The following is a 26348-nucleotide window of genomic DNA, read 5'->3' as shown; positions in this document are numbered from 1 at the left end:
AATGAAAGAAACCTATCTTCTTCTTTTTTGAAAGGAAATGAAATAAACTAGATATAGATCTAATGATGCAATGCAATGAGAATTAAATTGGATTCACGTTAGGTTCACCAAAGATGTGTAGGGGAAAAAGTGAGACTAAGTATGGAAACCCTAATCCCACTCTCATAGACACTCATGGAATACAAAAGAGCCTAGGGAGGTAACACACATCAGCTACTTCTTATGAAAAAGAGAGATTCATGGATTACCTCTTAGGTTTTCTATTCCTTTGTTGTAAACAAGAGAGAGGAATGATGCAAAATGCAATCTAGCCTAGAAAGCAAGAAAACCCTAATCTGAGAATGCAAATCAAAGAACAACTGATACACTATTGAAAAGTATAGATCAGAAGGAAAAATAAGAAGTGCACCTATGTCTGAAATCTAAGCAGAAATGTCCAGGACTAGGGTGCCAAGCCACCGTCCTGATTCTGCAATTCTGGAGCTGCAACTGACAGGAAGGATTCTGAGACTTGCAAAGTGTTGTTTTGCCAAGTTGTGCTGACAGAGGGCAGGACCATGGCACCACACCATTGTCTTAGGCAGGACCAGGGCACCACACCCCTATCCTTGGGGTTTCTGCTAAGATCTGCAACCCAGAACTATCCCTGTGTGCTCTTCTGGTCTCGAAATCTCCAGTGACACTCAGATCCGAACCTGTACCTGAAGCTAAAAAAGAGGGTTTGGGGTGGCTATATAAGGTTTTTCCTTAGTCAAACCCTCATTTTGGTGATTTACACCTCCACGAATAGCCGATAATGTACTGAAAATGTGTGTGCAAGATCCTAAAATGATAGCAAACAATCTAGAGCAACCATAAAGAGTAAACCCTAATTGTTTATAATTGACAAAGTAAATTCTCTAAATCCACAATTCAAAGTGATCTAAATCATGAATATGAATCAAATGAAGCTTATGCAAAGACATGAAAACAACATGAAACCATACCCAACCCCAAGGGAGAGGTACAAGCCAATCGTCAGTCGGTGATCTCCTATTGTTCTTCTACATCTTCAAAAGCTCCCAATTGATGAAATGATGCTTGATGAATGTTTGATGGATGAATGTTGAATGTTGTTGAAGACTTCAAAGATCTACTCTTTCGCTGCAAAGAAGGCTCTAATACTCCAAAAACATGCCCTTATATTCTTAGAAGAAGACCCCTTCAAATGAAGAAAGAGATCTCTTAAGTATGAAACCCTAGATCTTAATTTCATGTTTAGGCCGACCTAGGATTGAAATTTCCCTTTGATATTTTGGGGTTAAGCATTATTATATCATAGTATTGTGCTCCCAAAATTTTGGGGAAAAAGTCACGGACCATGTGCATTCCCGCCACGATCCGACCAACTTTTCACCAAATTTTTTGGGCCGTTAGATATGATGATATTAGAGTGCATCCCAAAGTTATAGCTGATTTTGAGATGTTTTGATATGCAAAGTCGGGCCTAAACAGTCAAAATAAGATATAATAGGGTTTATGATTAAATGATTCATTGAAGGAATAAGATAAAAAGGGGCACACTTAGGGTAAAGAGCCCAACTTTAGAATATGTAAAGTGATGAAACATGACCTTATATTTAAATTAATTAATTAATTAAATGCTTAAAGGGGAATTAGAAATGCAAGATGCAAGACACACTAAGGTGGGTGCTAACCTAAGCGTGAAATTGTACCACCCTAGCAAGGGTGTACAATTTATGACACTACACTCCTTATTTGTTTATTATTATGGCTGAGGGTTTGGGCAGATTCATTAAATCTTAGGTTTCCCAGGGTGTTATTCATGGTTGGAGGTGGGGTAATGGTTTGCCTATTCTTTCACATCTCCAATTCATTGATGATACTGCTCTTATGGGGTTGGCCTGTCTTCAGGAAGCTCTCTCCTTTAGGCGGACCTTGGATATTTATCTTGCAACTTCAAGACAGAAGATCAATGAACATAAGTCTTCAATTTTCTTTTTTAATTCTCCTGAAGCTATTCAGAGGAGGATTACCAACATTCTTCGGTTTCAGATTGGGTCTCTTCTATTTATTTATTTGGGTATTCCTCTTACTGTTGGGTGACAACTTAGGGATTCGTGGCAACAGTTGCTTGACAAGTTGTGTCTTAAGATTGCTCATTGGACCCATTGTTGGTTATCTACAGTTGGTAGAGTTACTCTTATATAATCTGTCATTCAGGCTCTTCCTATTTAAATGTGTTTTGTTCAGGCGACTCCTATGTATTTCCTTAGGGAATTTGATGCCCTCTCTCATCAGTTTCTTTGGAGTGGTACTTTACAGAATGTAAAATGGAGCTTAGTCAAGTGGGAATATGTTTTCAGGCCTAGGAAGAATGGGGGCCTTAGTCTTTGTTCTGTTGTTTTGAATGGACAGGTTCTAGATGCCAAACTTTATTGGCACTGGTGTACTAGTCAACATCAGATTTGGGCTCAAATTCTTACTCACAAGTATCTTAAAGGGGTTAATCCCCTGGATATTCCTCACTATCCTTTGGAGGGAAGGGGTTCTATGATTTGGTATACTTTGAAATTAGGGGCTCATTTGGTTAAGGAAGACATTTTTTGGATTGGTCATTCAGGGTCTGAGGCTCTTTTTTGGTTGGATTCTTGGGATGGTAAACCTCCTATTCTCACTCAGTAACCGCATCTCCAATCCCTCTGTGATATTTTTTATGGTGGTTGGTTGGGATATGTTGAGCAGTACAAGATTGCCTATACTTTTGGTTAAGTTCTTGGTTATCAATGGAAGCATTCTACTAAATGGCTACTAGGTGGTTCGGAAGAGGATAGGAAAGAGCTGGCTTAGATTCTAGCTTCTCGTGAGTGTAATATTTTGGTTGGGTATGATGTCCTTTCTTGGGGAAGGGATTCTTTTGGTAAGTATTCTATCTCTTCAAGGTATGAGAAACTTGTTGGCCAAATGCTTCGAGACATGGAGGTCCCTTGGTGGAAAAAGGTGTGGAATAAATTTGCATGGCCTAAATGCAATTTTTTAATGTGGTTGGTGATTCAAAATTGGTGTCTTACTTGGGATAATCTGATTAAGCATGGATTCCAAGGCCCCTCAAGGTGTGTTTTGTGTTGTAATAATGTTGCGAGTGTTTCTCATCTCTTCTTTTAGTGTTCCTTCTCAAGGGAGATTTGACACCTTTGGTGGGGTGTGTGGAATCAGGCCTGTTGGCATGTCTCTTCTTTGGTTGACTTTTTTGCTCAATGGGGTAGACCCTCGGTTAAGAATTCTTTTCTTCAAGTTATCTGGGCTCTTGGTCCTTCCTTCATCATTTGACATATTTGGTTGGAGAGGAATCGTATGATATTTCAAGATGTTAAACTAATTATCAAGCATTTGTGGTGGAAAGTTCTTCATTCTCTTCGTGAAACTGTTTCGGCCAAGTGTGACTTGGCAGAACATGTGGATCTGGGAGATGTTGCTATTTGTGATCGTCTCAAAATTCCTCTTCCGGGAGGCCTTCTGAGAGTTCAACAAGTCATGCGAAATAGGTTTCGCCATCCTCTTCGAAAGATAAGTAGAGAGGGGCATTGGTGCCCTCCTCCTCAGGGGGTTTTGAAAATCAACACTGATGGTTCCTCTCATGGTAACCCAGGTCATGCTGGTATTGCTGGAATTGGGCGAAGTAGTTCTGGTGATGTTCGGTTTATTTTCTCTATTTACAAGGGTTTGCATTCTAACAATTTGATGGAAGCCCTTGCCATTTTATATGTTGCTGAGCACAGTTGTGCTCTTGGGTGGCAAAAGATCATTTGTGAGTTTGATTCATAGATTGTGGTGACTTTGTTGAACAGGCAATAGTTGGATGATATCTGCTGACAACTTGCTTCGGTTATTAAACAAATTCTTAATTTGTGTGCTTCCTTGGATCTTGTGACTTTTAATCATGTGCCTAGAGAATGGAATGGTGTTGCAGATTGTTTGGCCAAATGGGCCTCAGATCCTATGTATAGTTGGCATATTGTGGACTGGGGTCAATTACCCCCGGATTTGTTCTAAGAGTTGGATACCTTAGTGGAGAGTGATAGGATTGGTTAATTTTTGTGCTTTGTGTTCTTCTTGTTTTTGAATAAATTTTTACCCCTTTTAAGTGAAACTATGACAATTTTACAAATGGACCCAAATACATGTGTTTAATGTGGCTAAACACATCTCCACTTATGCATCACAAATAGATATTTAGTTTGCATAATTGAAATAATTTTTTTCTTGTGCAAGGTGTATAACATACTTTTTCTAACAAGTAGCACAAACAAACTATCACACTCATTAAGAAGTAAACACAAAAGCAAGCAATTATTGTCATTATATAATTTAGACTAAGTTATTATATAATGACTAAAATATGTAAGAAAAATAATCTTGCTATTTAAATATATATAAATCCATAATCTCAAGACTTTTTTTATTTTCATAAAAAATATAATTTTTATTATTTTTACCATATCATTAATCAAGAAAAATATCTATAAACAATAGATCCTACAATAAACAACACTCCTCCACTATTACTCATGCTATAGTATAATTTCATAAGAATAAACAAATTTCATTTCCTTAAGTCCAACCTAATATTTTATGTAGAAATAAAAGCTAATGTATGTAATACACTAAAAATTTGAATATTGAATTAGATTAATTTTATAATTTGTTGATTCCATCTCATCAACATGAATATACTTCTACCTATCTACCATTCAATAATAATAATAATCTTTCCCCAAACTCATTCAATTTATTTGGTAATATAATAAATAATAATAATCAATATAACAGGTATCCTTCCCAAGGTATAGTTATAATTTTATAATAAATGAATTTCATTTTGCTTAATTCCAGCAGAATGTTTTTATACAGCGAAAGAAGATAGTGTATGTAAAATATAGTAGAAAAATGACTAGGTATATATTTTAAAGCAAGAGCATAAAATCCAAGGCAGAAATGGGGAACCTGCAGGTCAGAATGGTGTGGTTTGACCGCTACCTATACCAAAAATGAATGTTACTCAACAATTTAGTGCAGAATCTGTGGAGCAGGTGCTCATCTAACTCATTTCACCAACCCTTTCATTTAAGGCATGCTAACAGAGAGTCAAAACAAACAGGAAATATGTTCTTCATTCCAGTTCTCTTCTTAAGCAGATAGTATAGCCTGTCTGCACTTAAATTTCTTCCTCACAGAAAGAAGACAATCTTCAGAATGAGTGAGATGAGGGAGGAGGAACAGGGTCCACAAGTGAGCCAGACCAGAAAGCTTAGAGTACTCTGTCTCCATGGATTCAGGACAAGTGGGAGCTTTCTGCAAAAGCAAGTCAGCAAATGGGACTCTTCTATCATGGACAAGCTTGATATGGTCGGTACTTCTTCTTTTCATTGCCAATACAGATCATGATAGCAATTTCAATTGTTTACTCCTCTCTTTTCCATCTATCTGCTCTAATGATTGATCATAGGGTTTGATTTGAAATGTTGGCCTAAATAAAACATATATGGTTTGATTCTAAATGTTACAACAAAAAACATAAATAATCAGAAACAAAATTTTGATATCATTATAGACTCTATAAATTTCATGAATTTGATAGTTTACTCACAAATTTTGTAATCCCTCCATTGTCTGAGACTGTAATCGTTGAGCTGTAACTGGCATAATTACAAATATTTGGGTGCAGACTTTCTTGGATGGGCTGTTTCCTGCTGGAGGGAAGTCTGAAATTGAGGGAATCTTTCCTCCTCCCTATTATGAATGGTTCCAATATAATGAGGTTTGTTTTAACCAGATAATCGGGTTTCCTGTAGCCATGTCATTATTAGTACTGATAATGAGCTAATTCATAAGCACCCTGTACAGGAGTTTACTGAATACACTAACTTGGACAAAGGATTTGCCTTCATTGCTGATTATATGGAGAAGAATGGCCCCTTTGATGGGTTGCTTGGATTTTCCCAGGTGTGTGACACTAGCCTTGGGAATTGTTACCTTACAAGTTGAATGCTAGGGTAATTAGATTGTTTTGTTGCTGAGAATTAGGACTGTAAAATTAATTTTTCAAATTGCCTGTTATCTTATAGGGGGCCACTCTGTCTGGTGCTCTAGTTGGGTATCAAAGGAAGGTGAAAATAATGTTTTTATCATCATTTTCGTTTGGAACCCATTTTTTATCTTTTTAAGCAACTGGGATTATGATGAATTCCAAACCCTAACTTAATTATGTGATGAATCATGCAGGGAGTGCTGCTGAAAAACCACCCCCCTATAAAGTTCATCATATCTGTTTCTGGAACCAAGTTCAGAAAGCCAGAGATGTGTGAAATTTTGTATACTCCAACCATAGAATGCCCATCTGTTCATATGATAGGTGCCAAGGACTGGTTGAAGGAACCCAGTGAAGAATTTACACAGGCCTTTAAGGATCCTTTGGTTATCAAACACCCACAGGGCCACACTGTTCCAAGATTAGGTACATTCTTTAATTCAACTCAGTGATGTGAATTCAACCATTCAAGCTAAATTTCTTTTTTTCCCAGTGTTTGTACTTGCTTTTATTGATTCTGGATGATTCAAAGAAGTTTATGTAAATGTGACACAGATACCGAAGCAGTCAAGCAGCTGAATGAATTCATTGACAGCTTGGTGCTGAAGGAAGCCGAAGAAAAACCAGAGAATGGACATATGTTACAAAGTTCAACTGATGAATCTACTGAGATAAGTAAACCTATATGCAATGGCTCCAGCATGGATATGGTTGATGGGATTATACCAGTATCCACAGAGTCTTTATCAGCATAGAACAGTGACAATCTAGGACACAGAGAAACCATTGGATGAATACTGCTGTGAAAGTTTATTTGAAAGCAGCTTTAAAGACTATTCATAGTTATATTTTTCCTGGTCTTGATGAAATCAGGGGATGATCTTAGAATCACTTTTTTTAATAGTTTTAAAGAGTTTTTAATGTTATTTAAAACACAGCTATAGTTTTCTTTATCTGTATTATTTCAGTCAAAGCTCATCATAAACAATTACCTCTTTGCTGATCTAAGATAACAGAAGACAGTAATTTCAGAGTTCATAAAGAGGGAGCTTCTTTTTTCTGTTAAGCACAAAACTTCATGAGTACTGTTTGGTAATTATTAGTTTTGCTGATTATTGGTTTTCTGTGGAATATTGAATTGTGCACACATTTTTAATGTGATGTTCCATTTGATTTCTCGTTGGATTATGGAATAGTGAGACCTGTTTCAAATCCTCATTTATTATTTTAGATCAAGTGGTAGTTTAGTTTGTGTGAGTTATAGATTTTACAGTTGAATTCTCTCTAACAATTGATCATGTTGAATGTTAATTTTTTATTCATTCTAAAATTTAATTGAAATGACTATTGATAATATGATTATTTTAGATTAGGATGATGATTCCTTTGATAAGAAAAGGAATGTGAAAAATTGTAAAAATAAGAAATCAAGAACCAACAAATTGAACCACTCTTGCAACCAATGACATAATAGCTAAAAAGGAAGTTTAAAGAGACTGTTCAAGTTTGATTCCTTGATCAACAAGTTCTAAATAAAATCTCATTTCTAAGAATTGCAGGTTCATCATTGAAGTTATCAAGTTGCAAACTTGAAGAGAATTTGAAAATTTGGAGATGCAAGAATCTTAGTGTGTTATTGACTACTATATAAGATTAAAAGGATTTGGTCAATAAAATGGCTGTTTTTAGAAACTGTGAAAAAAGAGGGTATGATAAAAAATGTGATGCACTCTCTAACACCAAGATAGAATCACATTGCGATAATTATCAAGGAAAGTAGAGAGTTGACAACTTTTGAGTTTGATCACTTGGTTGGAACATATGCATGTGAAGAAAGTGATGAGAAAGCTTAATTTCAAAATTCTATATAATAAAGAATTAATGTGTCAACAATTAAGAATGACATGAATACAAATTATTCAAGAGAAAATAGAGGAAGAGTTAGAAGTCAATTTGATATGAAAAATATTCAGCGCTATCATTGCAATATATCTGGTCGCTTTGAAAAGGATTGAAAATTAAAAATTTGTAATGAAAGTAGAAATACCAATTATGCTCATGAGGATGAGGAAACTTCTCCAATAATTTATTTTTATCATACAACAAAATTTAAAATAGTCCTAAAGGGTTTAGGTGTTTAAATTTAGAACTCTCAAGCTTGATTTCATGATCAACCAGTTCCAAATAAGAACTTATTTCTAAGGATTGTAGGTGCAAAGGCAAACATGGGTGCTTAAAGTTCTCTACAAGTTTCCTAAGTCGATAATTAAGTTGAAGTTATCAAGTTGTAAACTTTGAAGAGAATTTGAAAATTTGAAGATGCAAGGATCTTAGCGTGTCACTCATTACTATATATGATTAAAAGGATGTGGTCAACAAAATGGCTATTTTTAGAAAAACTATGAAAAAAGAGGTTATGGTTTAAAAACATGATGTGGTCTCTTAACACCAAGATAGAATCACATTACAATAATTATCAAGGAAAGTAGAGATTTGACAACTCTTTAGTTTAATCGCTTGTTTGCATCTCTTTTGTCTCATGAAGAAATACTAATAGATGCATCTGAAGAAAGTGATGAGAAAGCTTTTTCTTCAAAATTGTATATAATAAAGAATTAAGGTGTCAACTATTAAGGACGTGAAAAATGACATAAATACAAATTATTCAAGATAAAATAGAGGAAGAGATAGAAGAATATTTGATATGACAAATAGTCAGTGTTATTATTGCAATACATATGGTCATTTTGAAAGGGAATGGAGGTTCAAAGCTTGTAATGAAAGTAAAGTGTCAATTATGTTCATGAGGATGAGGAAACTTCTCCAATAATTTATTCTTATCATATGACAAAATTTAAAATAGTCCTAAACGATTTAGGTGTTTAGATTTAGTTTTCTGTAATCATTTGTCAAAGGATGATGAACATTTTTACACTAGATGAAAGCTTCAAAATCAAGATCAAAATATGGTGATGACAAATGCTTGGAAGTTGTAGCAAAAGGAGCTATAAAGATTTATACTACACAAGGTTTATAATGTGTTAATTATATTTATTCCACTTGAAAATTGAAACATAACTTATTATTTGTTGGTTAATTTTATTGGTAGGATTACAAGTAGCATTTGATAATAAGTGTTGTGCTTTGTGATGTGCGATACCTGCAGCTGCCACACAAAACACTTAATAGATCATTACAAGCATGGTTAGCAAATAATAAGAAAACAAAGGTAAAACCATGACAAAGCGACCTATCGCCTCCTGAGAGATGCGAATATGGATTTGCTCTCAGATCTGTATAAGCAATCCTAGTGACTTGACTACACCTAGATGGAGGATTTGAAATGATAATGATATGCAAAGATGAGATTGATTATGCTAGATTGATCCAAGAGACTAATTAAACTAATGATATGCATTATTAATCTATGATGATGATGCAATTAAGCTAGAAAAGAGATTGATTAAGCTACATGATTCAACAATTATGCTAGACAATGATCAAATTAAACTAAATCTAAGATGCAATTGCCTATAATAACAATGCTCAAATGATATGCTAGAATGGATATGCCTATAGTGACAATGCATAAGATGAAAATGAGATGGATCTTTATTGCTCCAAAATGGGGGATATTTATAGGATTTCCAAGGCCAGGGGTGAGGTGGCAGGAATCAACGGTCAAGATTGAGTCTGAAGATATCAAGGGTGAAATTGGAGGAGGTTGAAGAAGAGGTTGGAGGAAGAGACACTTGCCATCTGATGAATACTAAGAGGGGGGGTGAATTAGTATACCAAAAATTACTGTAAACAAACTTTTAAATAGTTTAGTAGATAACCGGTACAACAGATTCACTAATAAACTGGTTAAGATAAATGCAAACCAAATAGCAAACAAAGCATTCACCCACAAGATCACAATCACCATAACACAAGATATTTGATGTGGAAACCCAAATGGGAAAAACCACGGTGAGCAGAAACTCACAAGTAACTATCTGTAGAATAGAAACCAGACCAGTTAAGGTCATACAATGTTCTTCACCAGAACAGATCCTGTTAGGAATCTAGATCTCTGTTAGGAGATAAATCCTGTTAAAGACTACCTTGTTAAAGGATTTTAGATCCACAGTTGTGAACCACCTTGTTAGAGGATTTACAAAGGCTTTGCTGCGCCTACCTGGTTAAAGGTTTCAGACTTGTCGAAGATATTAGTAATCAACAAGTGAATGATCTAGATAATAGCACAGTATGCTTAGTTAGATCCTTGACAACTCATTGTTAATGTATTTTAGCATTACTTCAATCTTCAATATCTCCACACTCTGTCTCTTCACACAGACCTAATCTTCTCTACTATGATCGCACATAACCTTTTCTATTCTATATTTCATACTCTCTCTCATACATACAAACCCTAGACATGCTGTCGTTATAAAGGAAACTGATTTCATGTCGGTCCAATAGGATTAGACTACAAGTTCCTAGGTTTAGTGCATCTAGACACATTTGGTAACACAACACAAAATCACTGCCAAAGTGTCAGTGGATGATAACTCATCACACATTATAGAAATACCAGTTGGTAACTCATCACAGAGTAATACCGGTTAATACAATATACCGATTACCAGTTGTCAAAAATGAAGACTGGTAGATCATAGTGTTCAGATCAAAAGTTAACTACTGCTTGGGTCCTTCGTACTGCTTGTGATCCTCGAACCGCTTGAGGTCTCCATACCACTTGATCTCTTTAGTCAATTTGTGACTAGTAAACATCTTCTACAAAATACCGATAGTCTAAAGACTATACATTCAATAAGACACAATACCGGTTGGAACAATTATCGATTGAGCATAACTCATATATCAAGAAAGTATGTCCATCATCAAGAAAGTGTGTTTCCATCAATGACAATCAAAACATCATCAAAATGCCAACAATCTCCCCCTTTGGAATTGATGGCAACACTTAGGAAAATTTTCACATCTAAGTGTTTTTACAACAAAGATTTCCATAATCAAAATTACTCCCCCTAAGCATATACACAATCCCTTTTGCAGAAATTACAATGTACGCTACTTCCCAAAATGGTATCATGAAAGTATACATGAAATGGTAACATTCACCAAAATTTTAATGTACACTACTCCCCCTTTGCCAACAATGACAAAGTAATGCAAAGTAACCCCTTTTTGCATATATAATAAAAATAGAGTAAATGTTCATGACAATAGGGAATGAAATTTCTCAAAAACAGATTTAAAGTCCTACATAAAAGTTTTCATGGCCAATGTCCATGACTCAAGTATTGAGGTAGAAACCTCACTTTCAGTCTTCATCTGGAATACCAGTTCTTCCATTGCATCAATGGTACTCATCTCTTGAGTTACCATGATAGCTTCTAGGTTGAGAAAATATTTCTAAAGAATCTGCAGTCTTGGCAATAGGAGCAGTTGAAGCTCTTGCAAATCTTTAGACCGGTTGTAGATCTCTAAGTCCATCTTGGCAGTCTGCTACTAATAATGATGAAGGGTTTGTCCATATGTAGTGAATGAATCATATGACATCTTGAAATTGCTGATATATGCCTGTAACTCCGATTGGAGTTTAGCTTTCTGGTTAAACACATCTTCACAAAATAGATAGGGTTGGTAGATTTTACTCAACAGTAATTTACCATCGCCCATAGCAACATTGGTATCATTTTGTTGTTTCAGTAGTTTTGTCCGTAGTTCATTCATTTGCTTGACTAAGGCAACATTGAGTACCTTTCACGGTTCTTCTTTGCAGTGGCTTCAGCAACATCTTCCAAGCATTGTATGTGGTCCTCCACTACGGTACACAAAAGTTTAAGCTTGGATAGAGAGGAATCGGGGGAGGTTGGTACCGGGAATTAGACTGGTAAGGGTGTCAACTGCAGTTTGTATGACATCCTGTTCTTTCTTCCTCCGCAATGCTTCCAGTCTCTTCTGTGCAATGTTTGATGCTTCGAAACAGCTCAGAATCATTTGTTGATTGAAGATAAATAAGACTGGTGGTATCAACTTGTTTGGTTTGATCACTGGTTGCCTTAGGAGTCTCCGCTTGTTTGTTCTTCTCTGCTTCCTTCTCCTCTTCTACTTTTTTCTTATCCTCTTCTTTCTTCTTTTTCTCCTCTTCTTGTTTCTTCTCCATTTTTTCTTTCTTCTTGTCCTCTTCCCGCTTTTTCTTCTCTTCCTCCTTCTTCCTTTCTTCTTCCTTCCTCTTGTCTTCTTCTTTCCTCTTCTCCTCTTCTTTCCTCTTCTCCTCTTCTCTTCCTCTTTTCTCTTATCTTCCTCTTTCTTTTTCTCTACCTCTTTTCTCTTGTTTTCTTCTTGCCTTGCTTTTTCCTCTCTCTCTTTCTCTTTCTTCTTCTCTTCATCCTGTTTCTCTTTTTCAACTTTTTCCTTGTCCTGTTTCTCTTTCTTTTCTTTTCTTTTTGTTTATCAAGAGTGACATCCTCAGTATCTAAGGCATCAACATCAATAGGTTGTTTTGTCACTCTTTCACCTTCATTGTCAAACACTTCATCCGGTTGGTCTGAGGATAGGTCCGGTTCTTGGTCAGCCTGCTTAGCAGCTTCAGATACTTGGTGCATATTGACAACAACTTTCACATGTATGAGTATCCTTTTCCACTTCAAAATCTTTTCCTTCTAGTAGCCCGAGTCTTCTCCTTCTCATGAAGAAAATGCCTTTGTTCTTATCCATTATCTCGAATAATTCTAAATTTGAAGCATCAGGAAAGTATTGTGCAAAAATTTTCTCCCTGATCTCTTGTTCTTTCTCAATGGCAATGCACCATTTGTTATATAAAGAATTATACAAAGAATCTGTTGTAACCGATCTAATCTTAGCGACCGATCATTAACACATAAATATTTGATGACTTCCTGTTCTACTTCTTCTTTCTCACTATCATTAAAATCATCAAAATACTTCTTTAAATCATCAAGCACTTTTCTCCTAATATTCTTTAATGTCCTCTGACAATGTGTCATTGGCTTATAAGAGGCAATATCTATATTTATTGGTGCTCAAGTTGCAGGTACATTACCGGTAGACTTCTCCTTCTTTCTTGATTGCCTCATCTTCTTTGTTTGGATTTCCAGTTCAGTGTCCTCTAACTCCGGTGAGTTGGTTTTGGTTTTCCGCTTCCTCTCAAATACCTTCTTAGGTTTCTTCTTAGCTGGTGACCGCTTGGTCACTTTCGGACTGGTAGAGGTAACCGGTGTAGATACCGATGGCACTGCTTTGTCCTTTTTCTATTTTGGTTCTTCAACCAATGTGACCCTTTCTAAGTAGGTACCGGTTCTCTTTTTCTTAGCATCCAGTGGAGAGGCAAGTAAGGTAGAGGCATACCCAATCAACATGTCATACATCACTTCATACCGCATAGGGCCAACTACTTCCTTTCTCGGTTCCACTGCTTCCATTATACAGTCATCAATCCTTATTGTGAAGAAGATGTCATCTTCATATTTCTTCACAATATCACCAGATATCCTTATTCTCTGGCTCATCTTCCGCTTGAATTCATCAAAATATTTATTTAGAACCTCAGGATATGTAGTTCCCACTACTTGTAGACTTTCCTTAATTTGTCTGGAGACCGGTAGGTCAGTAGACCATTGCACATCACCTACTCTAGGGAAATAACCTTGAAAATAAAAGAATAAGACGACTAGAAGTTGGCCAAACCTGAACCTTAGAGAATTGTCCTGTTTGATGGACTTCAGATTCAACAACAATTGCTTCTATAGACAGGTACATAGGTCAAATGTAGTGTCTTCCTTGATCATCCTGTAAACGACATTCATCGCAGCAGCAGGGATAGAATTCATTCTGCTGGCATAAAACATCTGGTAACCAATCACCATGCAAGCATATTTCACCAGATCATCTTTAATGGTGTTGACGGTCATCGCCCGTTGGTCACTCATAGAACTGGTGAGCTTTGTCATTTTAGTTTTGGTGACCTTCCGTAAAGCTGGTACCTCTCCAGTTTTGTAGAAACTGGTGACGGCATAAATTGCTTCCAATGTGATGTCATGCGTCCGCTCGAGATACATCTTATCACCGTGCACTCTGCTAAGGATGATGCAAATATGATCTTCTATGAACTCTTCCAGAAAATATATCGCATTGTGCAGTTTCATCTTTTCAAGGATACTATACTCAGGTTTGTTCTTCTTGTCATCCCCACAGAACAGACTTAGCTGGGAATGGATTACTAGGGATCCTAGGTCTTCCAACTTATAGTCTATATACCCTGAAATGTCTTCCTCGACAATAACTCTGGTGGGTATTTGAGATGGGGCATTGTATTTCATTTTCTTTTGAATAAATTCGACTGAATCTATAGGTGCACTAGAACTAGAGTGCGATGCAAAAGCCATGATAAGAGAGAATTTCGAGAAATACCTTCACAATCTGAAATTTAGGGTTTTCCAATGTCGCCCACAATACACCACTTCAGTTGCTAGATTACCGCTTAGTGTTCTTCACTGATAGATTGAAAAAGATCGTTGGATTTCTCTGCAAGACTTTTGAATTCACTTTGAATCGCTAGACGAATCGCTCTTTGTCGCTCTGGTCTTGAAAATTCTTCTCTCGAAAATTGATAAGTGATAATGATGACGAAAATCCCTTTTAAACAAATTCTCACCTACCATAATAAACGCATCACCGCTAGGGCAAAAACCCTAATTTTGCCTTTTACCGCTTCAAATCTTCTGTCGATTGATAGGTAACATATACTGGTTAAGGTCTTTATCGATATAAACTGGGGGTTCGAAATATTTCACCGATGTGTTCCCCCCAAGATTTTCTGAAGCTCAGTTTGCTGATTCAGAGGCTTCCACACTAGGTGCAGAAACAGGTTCATTCTGTGACTCTTCTTCAGATTTCTTTTTCCAAGTTTTATTCATTTCCACTTGAACGGTTTCATCATCAATCTTCCCTTCTGGAGTGATCGGTATATCATCCGATAGGTTCTTTCTTAGTCTGCAAGTTTTGGCAGTGTGTCCCGGTTTGTTGCAATGATAGCATACCATTCTAGGTGTTCTCCATGGTCCATTATTTATACTTACATTCTTCCTTTTGCATGTTGTAACAGTGTGACCTCTACCACAACAGATCAAATAGGTTGCTCTCCAACTAGTTGCCGCTTGATAACCACCTGACTGATGGTCATAGGTATTGTACCGGTTGGGATTCCGGTTCAAGGTTCCAGGATAACTCCTTGAATCCTTGGAGGATGTCTCCCAGTGTTGTGCAAAACTGACCTGCATTCAAATACTATATGCACAAACTTGTTGCATGCATAATAGTTTCCATTGAATCTATTGGATCTAGGCTTATTGTTTAGAAAATAAGGAAAATTGTTGTAGACCTTGCTTCTACACACATTGGTAGTATGTCCTTCTTTGAGAAAATTAAAGCAAACAGGTTTAAATTTTTGCTTACCTTTATCCTTGGATGTCGGTTGCTTCTTTGATGCTTCATCTTTTTTTCCAGAGGTCTCACCTTCCTCATACCCAGAGAAACCAAGTCCAGTGGTATTCTTTACTAGCTTTGTCGATTCCAGCTTTTGCTCTAGCTTAGCAGTACTTTTATTGAATTTGGCAAGTATTTCCTTTGACTCAGTAAGTTCCTTGGAAATAGAAGCATTGGATTCCATCAAGGTTGCATTCTCAGAAATAGCCATGTTTAGTTCACCTTGCATTTCTTCTTTTTCCACTTTACTCTCTTGAAGATGAGCGGTAAGGGTACTAATTTCTTGCTTTAGCTTGGAGATCTCATGATCTTTGTCTTTTACCAAATCTTCAACTTTCCTTCTGTTCTCAAGCTCTTGACACATTCTGATAGTCAGTCCTTCCAACTCTTTTCTCAGATTGGCTTTAGATTCATTCAGTTTTTCAACTTCTTCAACTAGAGAATCCATGTTTGCTTCATCAGAAGAGCTATTTTCAGTAAGTTCTATCATTTTTTCAGCATGCTCTCTTCTTTTGGCCAAAGAGGCTTTATACTTGACTTTGAGTTCATCATAGGCTCTCTCAGTCTAAGTGAGATGATGATTAAGTTCCCTCACACTGTATTCTCCCATATCTCCTTTCAAGTGGTTAGACTTATAGAAAGGTTGGCTCTGATACCAATTGATGAATACTAAGAGGGGGGTGAATTAGTATACCAAAAATTACTGTAAACAAACTTTTAAACAGTTTAGCAAATAACCGGTACAACAGATTCACTAATAAACCGGTTAAGATAAATGCAAATCAAATAGAAAACAAAGCATTCACCCACAAGAGCACAATCACCATAACACAAGATATTTGACATGGAAACCCAAATGGGAAAAACCATGGTGAGCAGAAACTCACAAGTAACTATCTGCAGAATAGAAACCAGACCAGTTAAGGTCATACAATGTTCTTCACCAGAACAGATCCTGTTAGAAATCTAGATCTCTGTTAGGAGATAAGTCCTATTAAAGACTACCTTGTTAAAGGAATTTAGATCCACAGTTGTGAACCACCTTGTTAGAGGATTTACAAAGGCATTGTTGAGCCTACCCAGTTAAGGGTTTCAGAGTTGTCAAAGATATTAGTAATCAACAAGTGAATGATCTAGATAATAGCACAATATGCTTAGTTAGATCCTTGACAACTCATTGTTAATGCATTTCAGCATTACTTTAGTCTTCAATATCTCCACACTCTGTCTCTTCACACAGACCTAATCTTCTCTAGTATGATCGCACATAACCTTTTCTATTCTATCTTTCATACTCTCTCTCATACATACAAACCCCAGACATGATGTCCTTATAAAGGAAACTGATTTCATGTCGGTCCAATAGGATTAGACTACAAGTTCCTAGGTTCAGTGCATCTAGACACATTTGGTAACACGACACAAAATCAACGCCAAAGTGTTGGTGGATGATAACTCATCACACATTACAGAAATACCAGCTGGTAACTTATCACAGAGTAATACCAGTTAATACAATATACTGATTACCGGTTGTCAAAAATGAAGACTTGGGTCCTTCATACCACTTGTGATCCTCTAACCGCTTGAGGTCTCTATACCGCTTGAGCTCTTTAGTCAATCTGTGACCGGTAAACATCTTCTGCAAAATACCGATAGTCTAAAGACTATATATTCAATAATACACAATACCGGTTGGAACAATTACCGGTTGAGCATGACTCATACATCAAGAAAGTGTGTGTCCATCATCAAGAAAGTATGTGTCCATCAATGACAATCAAAACATCATCAAAATGCCAACACCATCTCTGTGGTGACAAGTGTCAAGGAGCTTTGCTCATAAAAGGGCAAGTGTCCAAGAGAGGAGACATGTGGCCAAAGTGCCATGTATCTTAAGAAGAAAATATCCACACCATAGGAGGTTAGGATAAGGAGGTTAGAATGTGAAAGATAGGATAGGGTTAGACAAACCCAAGGTTAGGTGGAATGGGTTAGGTTAGAGGGATGGTTAGGTTAGGTGGTTAGAAGTTAGGAGGCATGTGGGTAATTTGAATTTAAAAATTCAAATAATAGGAAAAGACATTAATTCTTAACAACTCATAAATTGATTTGTTTTAATTAATTAGAGGATTAGAAGAATTAATTGAAGTGAGGGGAGGATTAATTAATTTGAATTAATTAATCAAAGGGGAGTACTGAAATAAAGCTATTAAATAAATCCTTAGATTTATTAATAAGTAGATGAAAGGGGGAATTTAATCAAATTGCTTAATGAAATCAATTAAATTAGGAAGGGGGATTAATTAAATAATTGCTTATTTAATTAATTATCTTCATACCATTTTTAGGTGTATACATTTTGCCCCTCTTTGAAATGAGGTGTGATGACACGTTGATTCAAAGAATAATCTCATTTTGATGATGATATTGGTTTGATAGGATGCCCCAGCTATTGATTGATAAATTGTTATACGATGATGCCCCCTTGGGAGATCAATTGAGATAATTGACCTTTGGAGTGTTTGGATTTTTTGCGAAATTGATATCCTGATTAGAAATGATTTGATGTCTGCAACTGTGGTTGATGAAAATGCGAGTTCTATGATCATGGTGATGTGGTTTTTGATTATTGATAAAGCTTGATTGATTAGATTGATATCAAATCAAGATTCAGTCTGGTTTCAAGAATGACACCTCCTGTATAAGACAAAGATGATCAAAGCGTCTGGTTTCAAGAACAATATATCCTGTATAAGACATGATCAGAACATCTGGTTTCAGGATAGATACATCTTGTATAAGACATGATAGGATCGATTTAGATGCGATTGATTAATAGAATTTGATAAGATTGATTGGATAAAGAACTGACAGTTTGTTGATATCAAGTTGTAGGAAGATTTAGATATGTTGATGTTGGTTCTGTTGAGGGCAAAGTAATATAAGATTTTGCTGGGTCGATAACATCTAGATAGAGATGAGTCATCAGTTTGATTGTGTATATACTTATGATGATACTTTGATGATTCCTGCGATAGATTTAACCTTGGATAAAATGAGCATGCGGGATCCCATGCAAGAATGAAATGTAAGCTAAATGCAAAGCTAATGCAAAGCTACGACCAGACCAGTCATTGAGTTATTGCGTTTTGTCATCATTGAGCTTTTTAAAATGTGGGAAGTAAGTGCAAACAACGATGGTATAATTAAACCATGATGACCTAAGCACAACTTTCCTAGATTTTGATATGGCAAGTTAGCACAAGCATCTAGGTATAATTGAACCGAGATGACCAGAGTGTTGCTTGCATAAAACAGGCAGTATTAATCATTTCAATACGCAAATCGGAAATGTCTTTGATGATACTCTAATGATCATGTCCTGAGACAAATTTGCACATATTAATAATTAATTTATAGATAACAGACAAGAAAAAATCATGTTCCTTCCTTGTTTCTCTAGTCAAAGATATCCTGGAGTCACTCAGAAATCATGATAGCGAAAATCAAGATAGTAAAATTGAACAATCATGTTAAAATCATTATCCAAAAGATATCATCCATGTGTTTAGACTGACTTTGTGATAGTTTGATGGTTGACAATTTGATCTCATGTTCGATGTTGGATATGTCTCAGTTTTCGTTTGATAAGAGTTGTCTAACTGTTGTTCTACCTATTTGATTAAGCTCAAAATGATCAAAATTTTTGCCCCTAACTAGGTGTAGGATTTTGCCCCAAGCCTAGAAATAAATTCATTATGATATACCCAATGATTCAAACCATGGCGAGAAGCCACCCGAGATGCCTACGTATGTACAAAGACTTTATTATGCATATGAACAACGCTGAATGAATGCAAGTGGAAGGATGCATGAACTAATAGATGGAAGAGATAGCTGATAGATAGCACTGTTTGCTAGGTTTTCACCATTTGTTTTTATTGCACTTTTTCTCATATTTGATTTTTTTTTTGACTTTTTCTTTTTGACTTTTTTTTTAATTTTCTTGCTTTTAAAGGAGTTGAGAAAATACAACACCACAGGAACCCAAATGATCTCTGCAAGCTAAAAAACCTGTTACAAGGAGAAGCAAGGAAGCAAATATAGAAAAACAAATACACAGAGAATATGCTCAAAAAGAGAGAGCTCAATATTCACAAAAATATGTAATGTGATTCTTACAATGAAAAGAAAGAACTCAACCTTTAATAGGCCAAGAAACCCTATAAGGGAAAACCTAGGTTTGCACATAATAATTAATTAAAATAATTAATTATATGCACCTAAAGTTAGCTTAAGTGTAAAAGAGATAAAGGGAACTTAAATAGTTAAACAAATATTATTTAATTAATCAAGTAAATACCCGAATACTCTAAAACCCCCCCTTAAGCTAGACTTAGGGAGAAGCTAAAACCTAGAACAACTACTGAAAGCAATAAAGATGGGTCCCAACAACAAGGCCTGATCAGGTACCCAAATACAATGAAATCTTTATGAACTGGAGAAATAGAGAAAACCACGTGGGAACAAAACTCTACTCCAAAAAGAGATGGAAAAGAATACCACTGAAGCATGAAGAACCTACAAACTCTGTCGAAGAATAAATATTGATCTGAAGAACCTCCACTGAAATAGAACATGACTAGGTAGAGAAGACTGTAATCTGCATGAGTGCCCTCAAATGACACTACTCGAATCAGAAGGCAAACAAGGCAAACAACTGAAATCGAAGATACAAATGGCATGAAAACATCAAAGCTTGAAGAGCTGATCAATCAAACCACATAAGCATTAGAACCAATAGGATAAACCTCCCCATAATGCGGAAGAGGGAGAGGGACAAGTACACTGAAAAGAATAGCCAACAAGAACTATATGACGAAGAACTAGGAACATCAAAGGTGCTAAGAAAAGTATAGGGTGTCTTGGAAGGAACATCAACCCCCTCATGGCACTTAATCAATAGTGCATGTACAACAAGGCACAAGATGTGCAAGATTCCAAGTAAACAATGCATGATGGCACTTTATCTCAGTGCATTTGCATAATTACAATGCTACAATGATAAGAAGGCCAGAAATAGAAATGAGAACCAAAATAGAGACATCCTAACCAGATAAGCCAAGGAGCGGCGCTCCGATGGCTGGGAGGAGCTCCGGTGGCTCTGGCGGGCGGAGGTGGCCAGGGACCGGCACTCCAGTGGCCGGGAGGAGATCTAGTGGCTCGTGGTTTCCTTGCAGCCGGCGGGCCAGGCCAAGGTTTTCCGGCGGCAGTGGTAGTGGCACAGCTGGGCCGCAAGGAGGCCGGTGGCAGGTGCAAAGCCAGCGACGGGGGCCAAGGAGGAGGTCGCAGGGCGGCTGGGGCGGCGGAGGCATCCGGCGGCGGCGATGTAGAAGGTAGCGGGCCGGGGAGCAGCGGCGGCTGGGGAGGTGAGGCTGCCAGCAAGTGGCGACTAGAGAGCAGTAGCGTGGGGGTTCTGCAAGCTCCGGGGGCTAGGAAGAGGTGGCGGTACCATAGGTGGGAAGCGGCCAGCGTTGGCGGGCTGAGCACGGGCCGGAGTTCTGGGGGTTCTGTAGGCGCCGAGTGCTGGGAAGAGAAGGTTGCCGACGAGAACGAAAGCCGGGGCCGGCAGGGGCTGGAGCCCGAGGTCGAAAGGGGCCGGACAACAAGGCTTGCAACAAGGCAGGGGCCCCACGGTACCCTGTGTACCGTGGGGGCCCCCAAAAACTTTTTTTTTGCCAAAAAAAAATTTGTGTGCCCTATTTTTTGATGTTTTTTTTGAAGATTTAAAAAAAAAAAAATCAAAATCCAGCTTGCATGCCGTAAAATGGCAAAATATTTTTTTCTCAAACTACATGCCAAGGTTGTATGGCCTGGATCTGGAGAAAAAATACTCCCTTAGGCTTAGGAACCAAAAAAGGTAAAATTTTATATGACCATAGGGGTTTTCGAGCCTTCTGAGCACGATGGTGAGGTCTGTTTAGGCCCAAAGTGCTCCAAAAAAAAAACCTATCCCTAGGTGCATAAAAAAAATTCTGAAACCCCAGATCTACTTCCCTTGCAAAAATTCTCAAAACAAGAATAGATAGCTGCAGATCTGAAGCTCTGATACCATAAAGGAGTTGAGAAAATACAACACCATAGGAGCCCAAATGATCTCTGCAAACTAAAAAACTTGTTACAAGGAGAAGCAAGGAAGCAAATATAGAAAAACAAATACATAGAGAATATGCTCAAAAAGAGAGAGCTCAATATTCACAAAAATATGTAATGTGATTCTTACAATAAAAAGAAAGAAATCAACCTTTAATAGGTCAAGAAACCCTAAAAGGGAAAACCTAGGTTTGCAAATAATAATTAATTAAAATAATTAATTATATGCACCTAAAGTTAGCTTAAGTGTAAAAGAGATAAAGGGAACTTAAATAATTAAACAAATATTGTTTAATTAATCAAGTAAATACTCGAATATTCTAACAGCTTTTTCACTTTTTTGGATTTTCTGCTTTTTCACCGTTTTTTGGATTTTTTCTGCTTTTTTAGACATAAAACTTCTTGAGATGCATGATATTGATGGGTTCTTCGAGCTGATCTCCGTCCTATGTTGATAGCTAATATGCTCCTAACCTTGCTGTGACCACAAACAGACCTAACCAGTTTGGTTCAAACTTTCCTTTCTTTTCTCGATCTGCCTGGTTGTGTGGATTTTCTTTTAGTGCTAGTTCCCCAACTTGAAAGACTCGTGGTTTGACCCTGTGATCATAAATTCGGCACATTCTTTGCTGATATACCTTTAAATGATCAAAGGCATTTTTTCTTCGTTCATGGATCAATTCTAACTCCTACAGTCTAGATACTCATTGTTCTTCATCTGGGATAAGACCTTTTAATGATACTTGTAGAGAAGGTATCTCTACTTCTATTGACAGTATTGCTTCTGATCCATAAACAAGAGAGAAAGGTGTGGCACCTATTGGCATGTAGATACTGGTATGGTAGGCCCATAGAGAAGGGTTCAATTGAATATGACAATCTCTTCCAGCATCATTCACTGTCTTTTTGAGGATTTTCAAAATAGTTTTGTTTGATTCTTCTGCTTGCCCATTCCGTTGTGGATATTAGGGTGTGGAAAATATGTGTTAGATCTTGAATTTCTCGCATAGCTCTTGTACATCCCGATTCTTGAACGATCGCCCATTATCAATGATAATGGTCATGGGTATTCCATAGCGACAAATGATGTAGTTCAAGATAAATGCAACAATTTGTTTTCCAGTGATATTTGTGAGAGGTACTACCTTAATGTATTTTGTGAAATATTATGTAGCTACAAGGATGAATTTGTGAACATTAGATGAAGAAGGATTTATTTTTCCTACTAGATCAAGACCCCATTGACAGAAAGGACAAGATGTTGCCAAAGTATGAAGTTCTTGTGCAGGTGCATGAATCAAATTTCCATGGATCTGACATTGTTTGCATGTTCTAGCTATCTGAAAAGAATCTCGTTCCATGGTTGGCCAATAATAGCCCAAGCATATGAGTTTTTTTGAAAGGGTAAGACCACTTGAATGAGTGCCACAAATGTCATTATGGACTTCATGTAAGGCCTTCTTAGACTCTTCTTGTTCAAGACATCCTAAAAGAGTATTGTCTAGACCTCATTTAAACAGGGTACTCGCGACAAGAGTATAATGGGAGGATTGGCGAATAAAGTTTCTCTTTTTATTTTTTGATGAGTCAAGAGGGAGGATATTATCTTTCAGGTATGTGTAAGTTTGGCTGTAGCGGGAGGAATCATGCCCAACAAGGTGACAAATAGTTTGGGAATTAGGACAATTATGAGCAAGGTAAAACAACTCTTCTACTAGGAATTCATAACGATGTTGATTTTCCTGTGTCTGAAGGAGAGAATCAAGTGTAGCCATGGCGTCTGCTGCTTTGTTGCCATTTATTGGAATCTGCTGAAAAGTTATTTCTACAAAGTATTTCTTGATATCATCAACCACCTTTTAATAAGGCATTAACTTTTCGTCCTTTGTTTGATAATCACCATTGATTTGATTGATGACGAGCTGAGAGTCTCCAAAGACTTGAAGTTGTGTAATGTTCCATTCTATAGCCATTTTGATACCTTTAACCAAAGCTTCATACTATGTTGTGTTGTTGGTGCATGGAAAGCTTAATTTGTATGCTTTTTGGATTGTATGACCTTGTGGTGTGATAAATAGAATACCTTCTCCTGATCCATGTTGTGTTCCATTATTGTTGTCTGCTCTTGGACTGATATTTGGGTGATGTATTGTAAGATATGGATCGAACCTTGGAATGTCTGGATATGACCAGGTAAAATTGATTTGCCATCTTTTGAAGGGTTCCAAATATTTTTGCCTTGCTAGTTCTAATAGGGAAGTTGCTGGACATAGATCAGTTGTGCCAATGGTAACTGCCTCTGTTGGTTCTATCAAGATAGATGACCTCTCTTGATAAAATTTAGGTAAGGTGTCAAATATCCCATCTTCCGGTGCCTTGAGGAGGTTTTCACCGTTAGATGCATCCTTTCTTTTTACTTTTTCACGGTCTAATGTTGCCAATAAATGGTTTTCAACATGAAAACTGATATTGTTTTCTTTATTTTCACTTTTGCGACTAGGAGATTTGGCACCCACTTGACTGGAAGGTATGTTAGCAGAATCCCTGGTGAAAGTTGTTGCGGATTTGATTTCATTAAGATATAAGGATATGTCATGGTCATTAGGAAAAGTATCAATGGCAATATGTTCTTCATTTTCCCAGTCCATAGGTTTAGGAGGGATTAAGGATAAAGGATCCTCATGTTGAATTCTGTCAAAGATATTAGGGGTTATGATAGAGATGTTAGAATTTTTCAATAGGTATTTCCATGTCTAGAACGATACTCTCGTCAGAATGACCCCACACAAGTATCTCCCGATTGTCCTCAATTAAGTCCAAGTCAACCGAATGTGATTCTAATTCAAGTGGGATAGTTCCTAATGTTTGTCCTGCATACATGTGAATTATATCGATACCTACATCTTCTTCATCCCTTTCAATTTTAAGTTGCTCTTGGTTGTTTTTCTGTGATAGAAAATATTCTCCGTTACCTCAATCTTTTAGCTGCATTTTTTTTTCCATGTTTGACAAAATTGATGCAAATGATTGTTCCTTGGATTGTGTGCTTGAAGGTGCCGCTTCTCTGTTATGTGGAACAATGACCTCTTGAGCTAGTTTTATATTACTATAGCACTGCAATGGATTTGAGTCTGCTGAGATCGTGATTTCCTGCCCATTGTAAGGAAATTTTAGGCACTTATGACATGTTAATGGAATAGCCTGTATGTCATGTATCCATGGTCCTCCCAAGAGTATGTTGTATGGTAGGTCCAAGTCAAAAAATTGGCATGCTGTATCTTTTTGTAAAGGTCCCACTCTGATGGGTAATATCACAATTCCTTTAGAGGAATGTTCTTCTTCATCACATGCTTTGAATGTGATCTTTTTATGGGGATCAACTGCCTCTTCTGAATAACCTAGAGCATGGAAAATACTCAAAGAGCAAATGTTTAAGCCAACTCCCCCATCTATTAGGACATGTTTAACGAGTGTTCTATGATTGAGGACTTCAATTTGCAAGGAAGCATTATGGGGATGTTGCAATGAATTAATGCTTGGATATGAAGGAGATGAGATTTGAATAGGGTCCTCTGAAATAGGTTTGATGGCAATCATGGATATCCCTTGGGGAACTTCATCTTTGGGTGTATTGTTTGGTGATGATGCTATGGAAGGTTCTTGCAAGTTTTCAAGAGGTGTAGGAATAAATGCCTTTGGAGAGTCAATTTTCTTATGGGGGGATGAGCCATTGCTAGACACAGGTGCATGATTGTGATCTTTCTCATCAAAATCCCTTAGGGATCTTTTTAAGAGTTGCATAAAAGAGCCACCTTTCTTTGGAGATGCATTTGAATCCTTGTGAGGTTTTGACATAGTTGGATTTTAATTTTGGAATTGTTTGATTTCTCTGATACGTTGGCTTGTTATGTCTTCTTTTATTTTTCTTTGGTATGCCATGTTGCTATGATCTTCAGCTATTTCAAATGTTTCAATTTCTGTTTCAGCGATCTTATGTCTCTGTGCTCTGGTTGAAATGGGAATACACATATCTTAGATATTGTGCTAGGATTCAATTGTCTAAAAGTTGTTTTGATAAGGGATCAACTATTAATGTAAATGTGATAGAGTGATATGACACAGAAAGATGGTTCAAGTGTTTAAAAGTTTGCAAGTTTTTCGATCTTTGGTTTTGGAGTGCAATGATGATGATTTGATAAAAACCAAGTCCAATAGGAAAGATATATCCTACGATGTGGGACAAGATTATCCTGACCAAACATTGTAGTTTCGTGATAAAGGATGATAGATCCTGATGAGAAACTATGTTTTGGGTGATCAGTTTATCAAAGAGGTTGATGATGCACTTTGAGATGTTTAGACCTTAAACTTGTTGAGGGTGAGTACTTGAACATCTTGAGGTGTTTATTTCTATAGTCTGATTTGATAGATGATAACTTGATCAAGCTAACCAAGAAGACAATCCAAGCATGAAATGATAGATAATAGGTGCTTATGATCACTACAAATTGATCGAGAAAATATGACAGACCTGAAAAAGATGTGCAAGAAGACAGAGATAGAAGTTCGTACAACAGTTTAAGGA

The 26348-nt window shown here is 36.9% G+C and overlaps 2 protein-coding genes across 2 annotated transcripts in view; both read left to right on the top strand.

Moving 5' to 3' along the window:
- Positions 1-4917: 4917 nt before the first annotated feature.
- On the top strand, positions 4918-7212 carry LOC131052086 (uncharacterized). Its single transcript, XM_057986675.1, has 6 exons — positions 4918-5406; positions 5726-5818; positions 5905-6003; positions 6126-6167; positions 6283-6514; positions 6644-7212. The coding sequence occupies exons 1-6, from the start codon at positions 5254-5256 to the stop codon at positions 6841-6843; spliced, it is 819 nt and encodes a 272-aa protein (XP_057842658.1). The 5' UTR covers positions 4918-5253; the 3' UTR covers positions 6844-7212.
- Positions 7213-7763: 551 nt separating this feature from the next.
- The window catches only part of LOC131859078 (uncharacterized), a 31759-nt gene continuing 13174 nt past the window's right edge, over positions 7764-26348 (top strand). The window contains exons 1-2 of the mRNA XM_059212606.1: positions 7764-7769; positions 20727-21306. Of these exons, the coding sequence (XP_059068589.1) occupies positions 7764-7769; positions 20727-21306 (586 nt within the window). The remainder of the gene's footprint in view (positions 7770-20726; positions 21307-26348) is intronic.

This window comes from Cryptomeria japonica, chromosome 10 (genome assembly GCF_030272615.1).
Source record: "Cryptomeria japonica chromosome 10, Sugi_1.0, whole genome shotgun sequence".
Lineage (NCBI taxonomy): Eukaryota > Viridiplantae > Streptophyta > Pinopsida > Cupressales > Cupressaceae > Cryptomeria > Cryptomeria japonica.
The sequence above is the reverse complement of the archived record's forward strand: the minus strand, read 5'-3'. Positions and strand labels throughout refer to the sequence as shown.

Bases quoted from the DNA above. Each gene is read 5' to 3' on its own strand.
- LOC131052086 (XM_057986675.1), top strand. From the start codon at position 5,254: ATGAGTGAGATGAGGGAGGAGGAACAGGGTCCACAAGTGAGCCAGACC. The intron at 5,407-5,725 runs GTCGGTACTTCT...ATTTGGGTGCAG, and splicing joins TCATGGACAAGCTTGATATG to ACTTTCTTGGATGGGCTGTT. The intron at 6,168-6,282 runs GTGAAAATAATG...TGAATCATGCAG, and splicing joins TAGTTGGGTATCAAAGGAAG to GGAGTGCTGCTGAAAAACCA.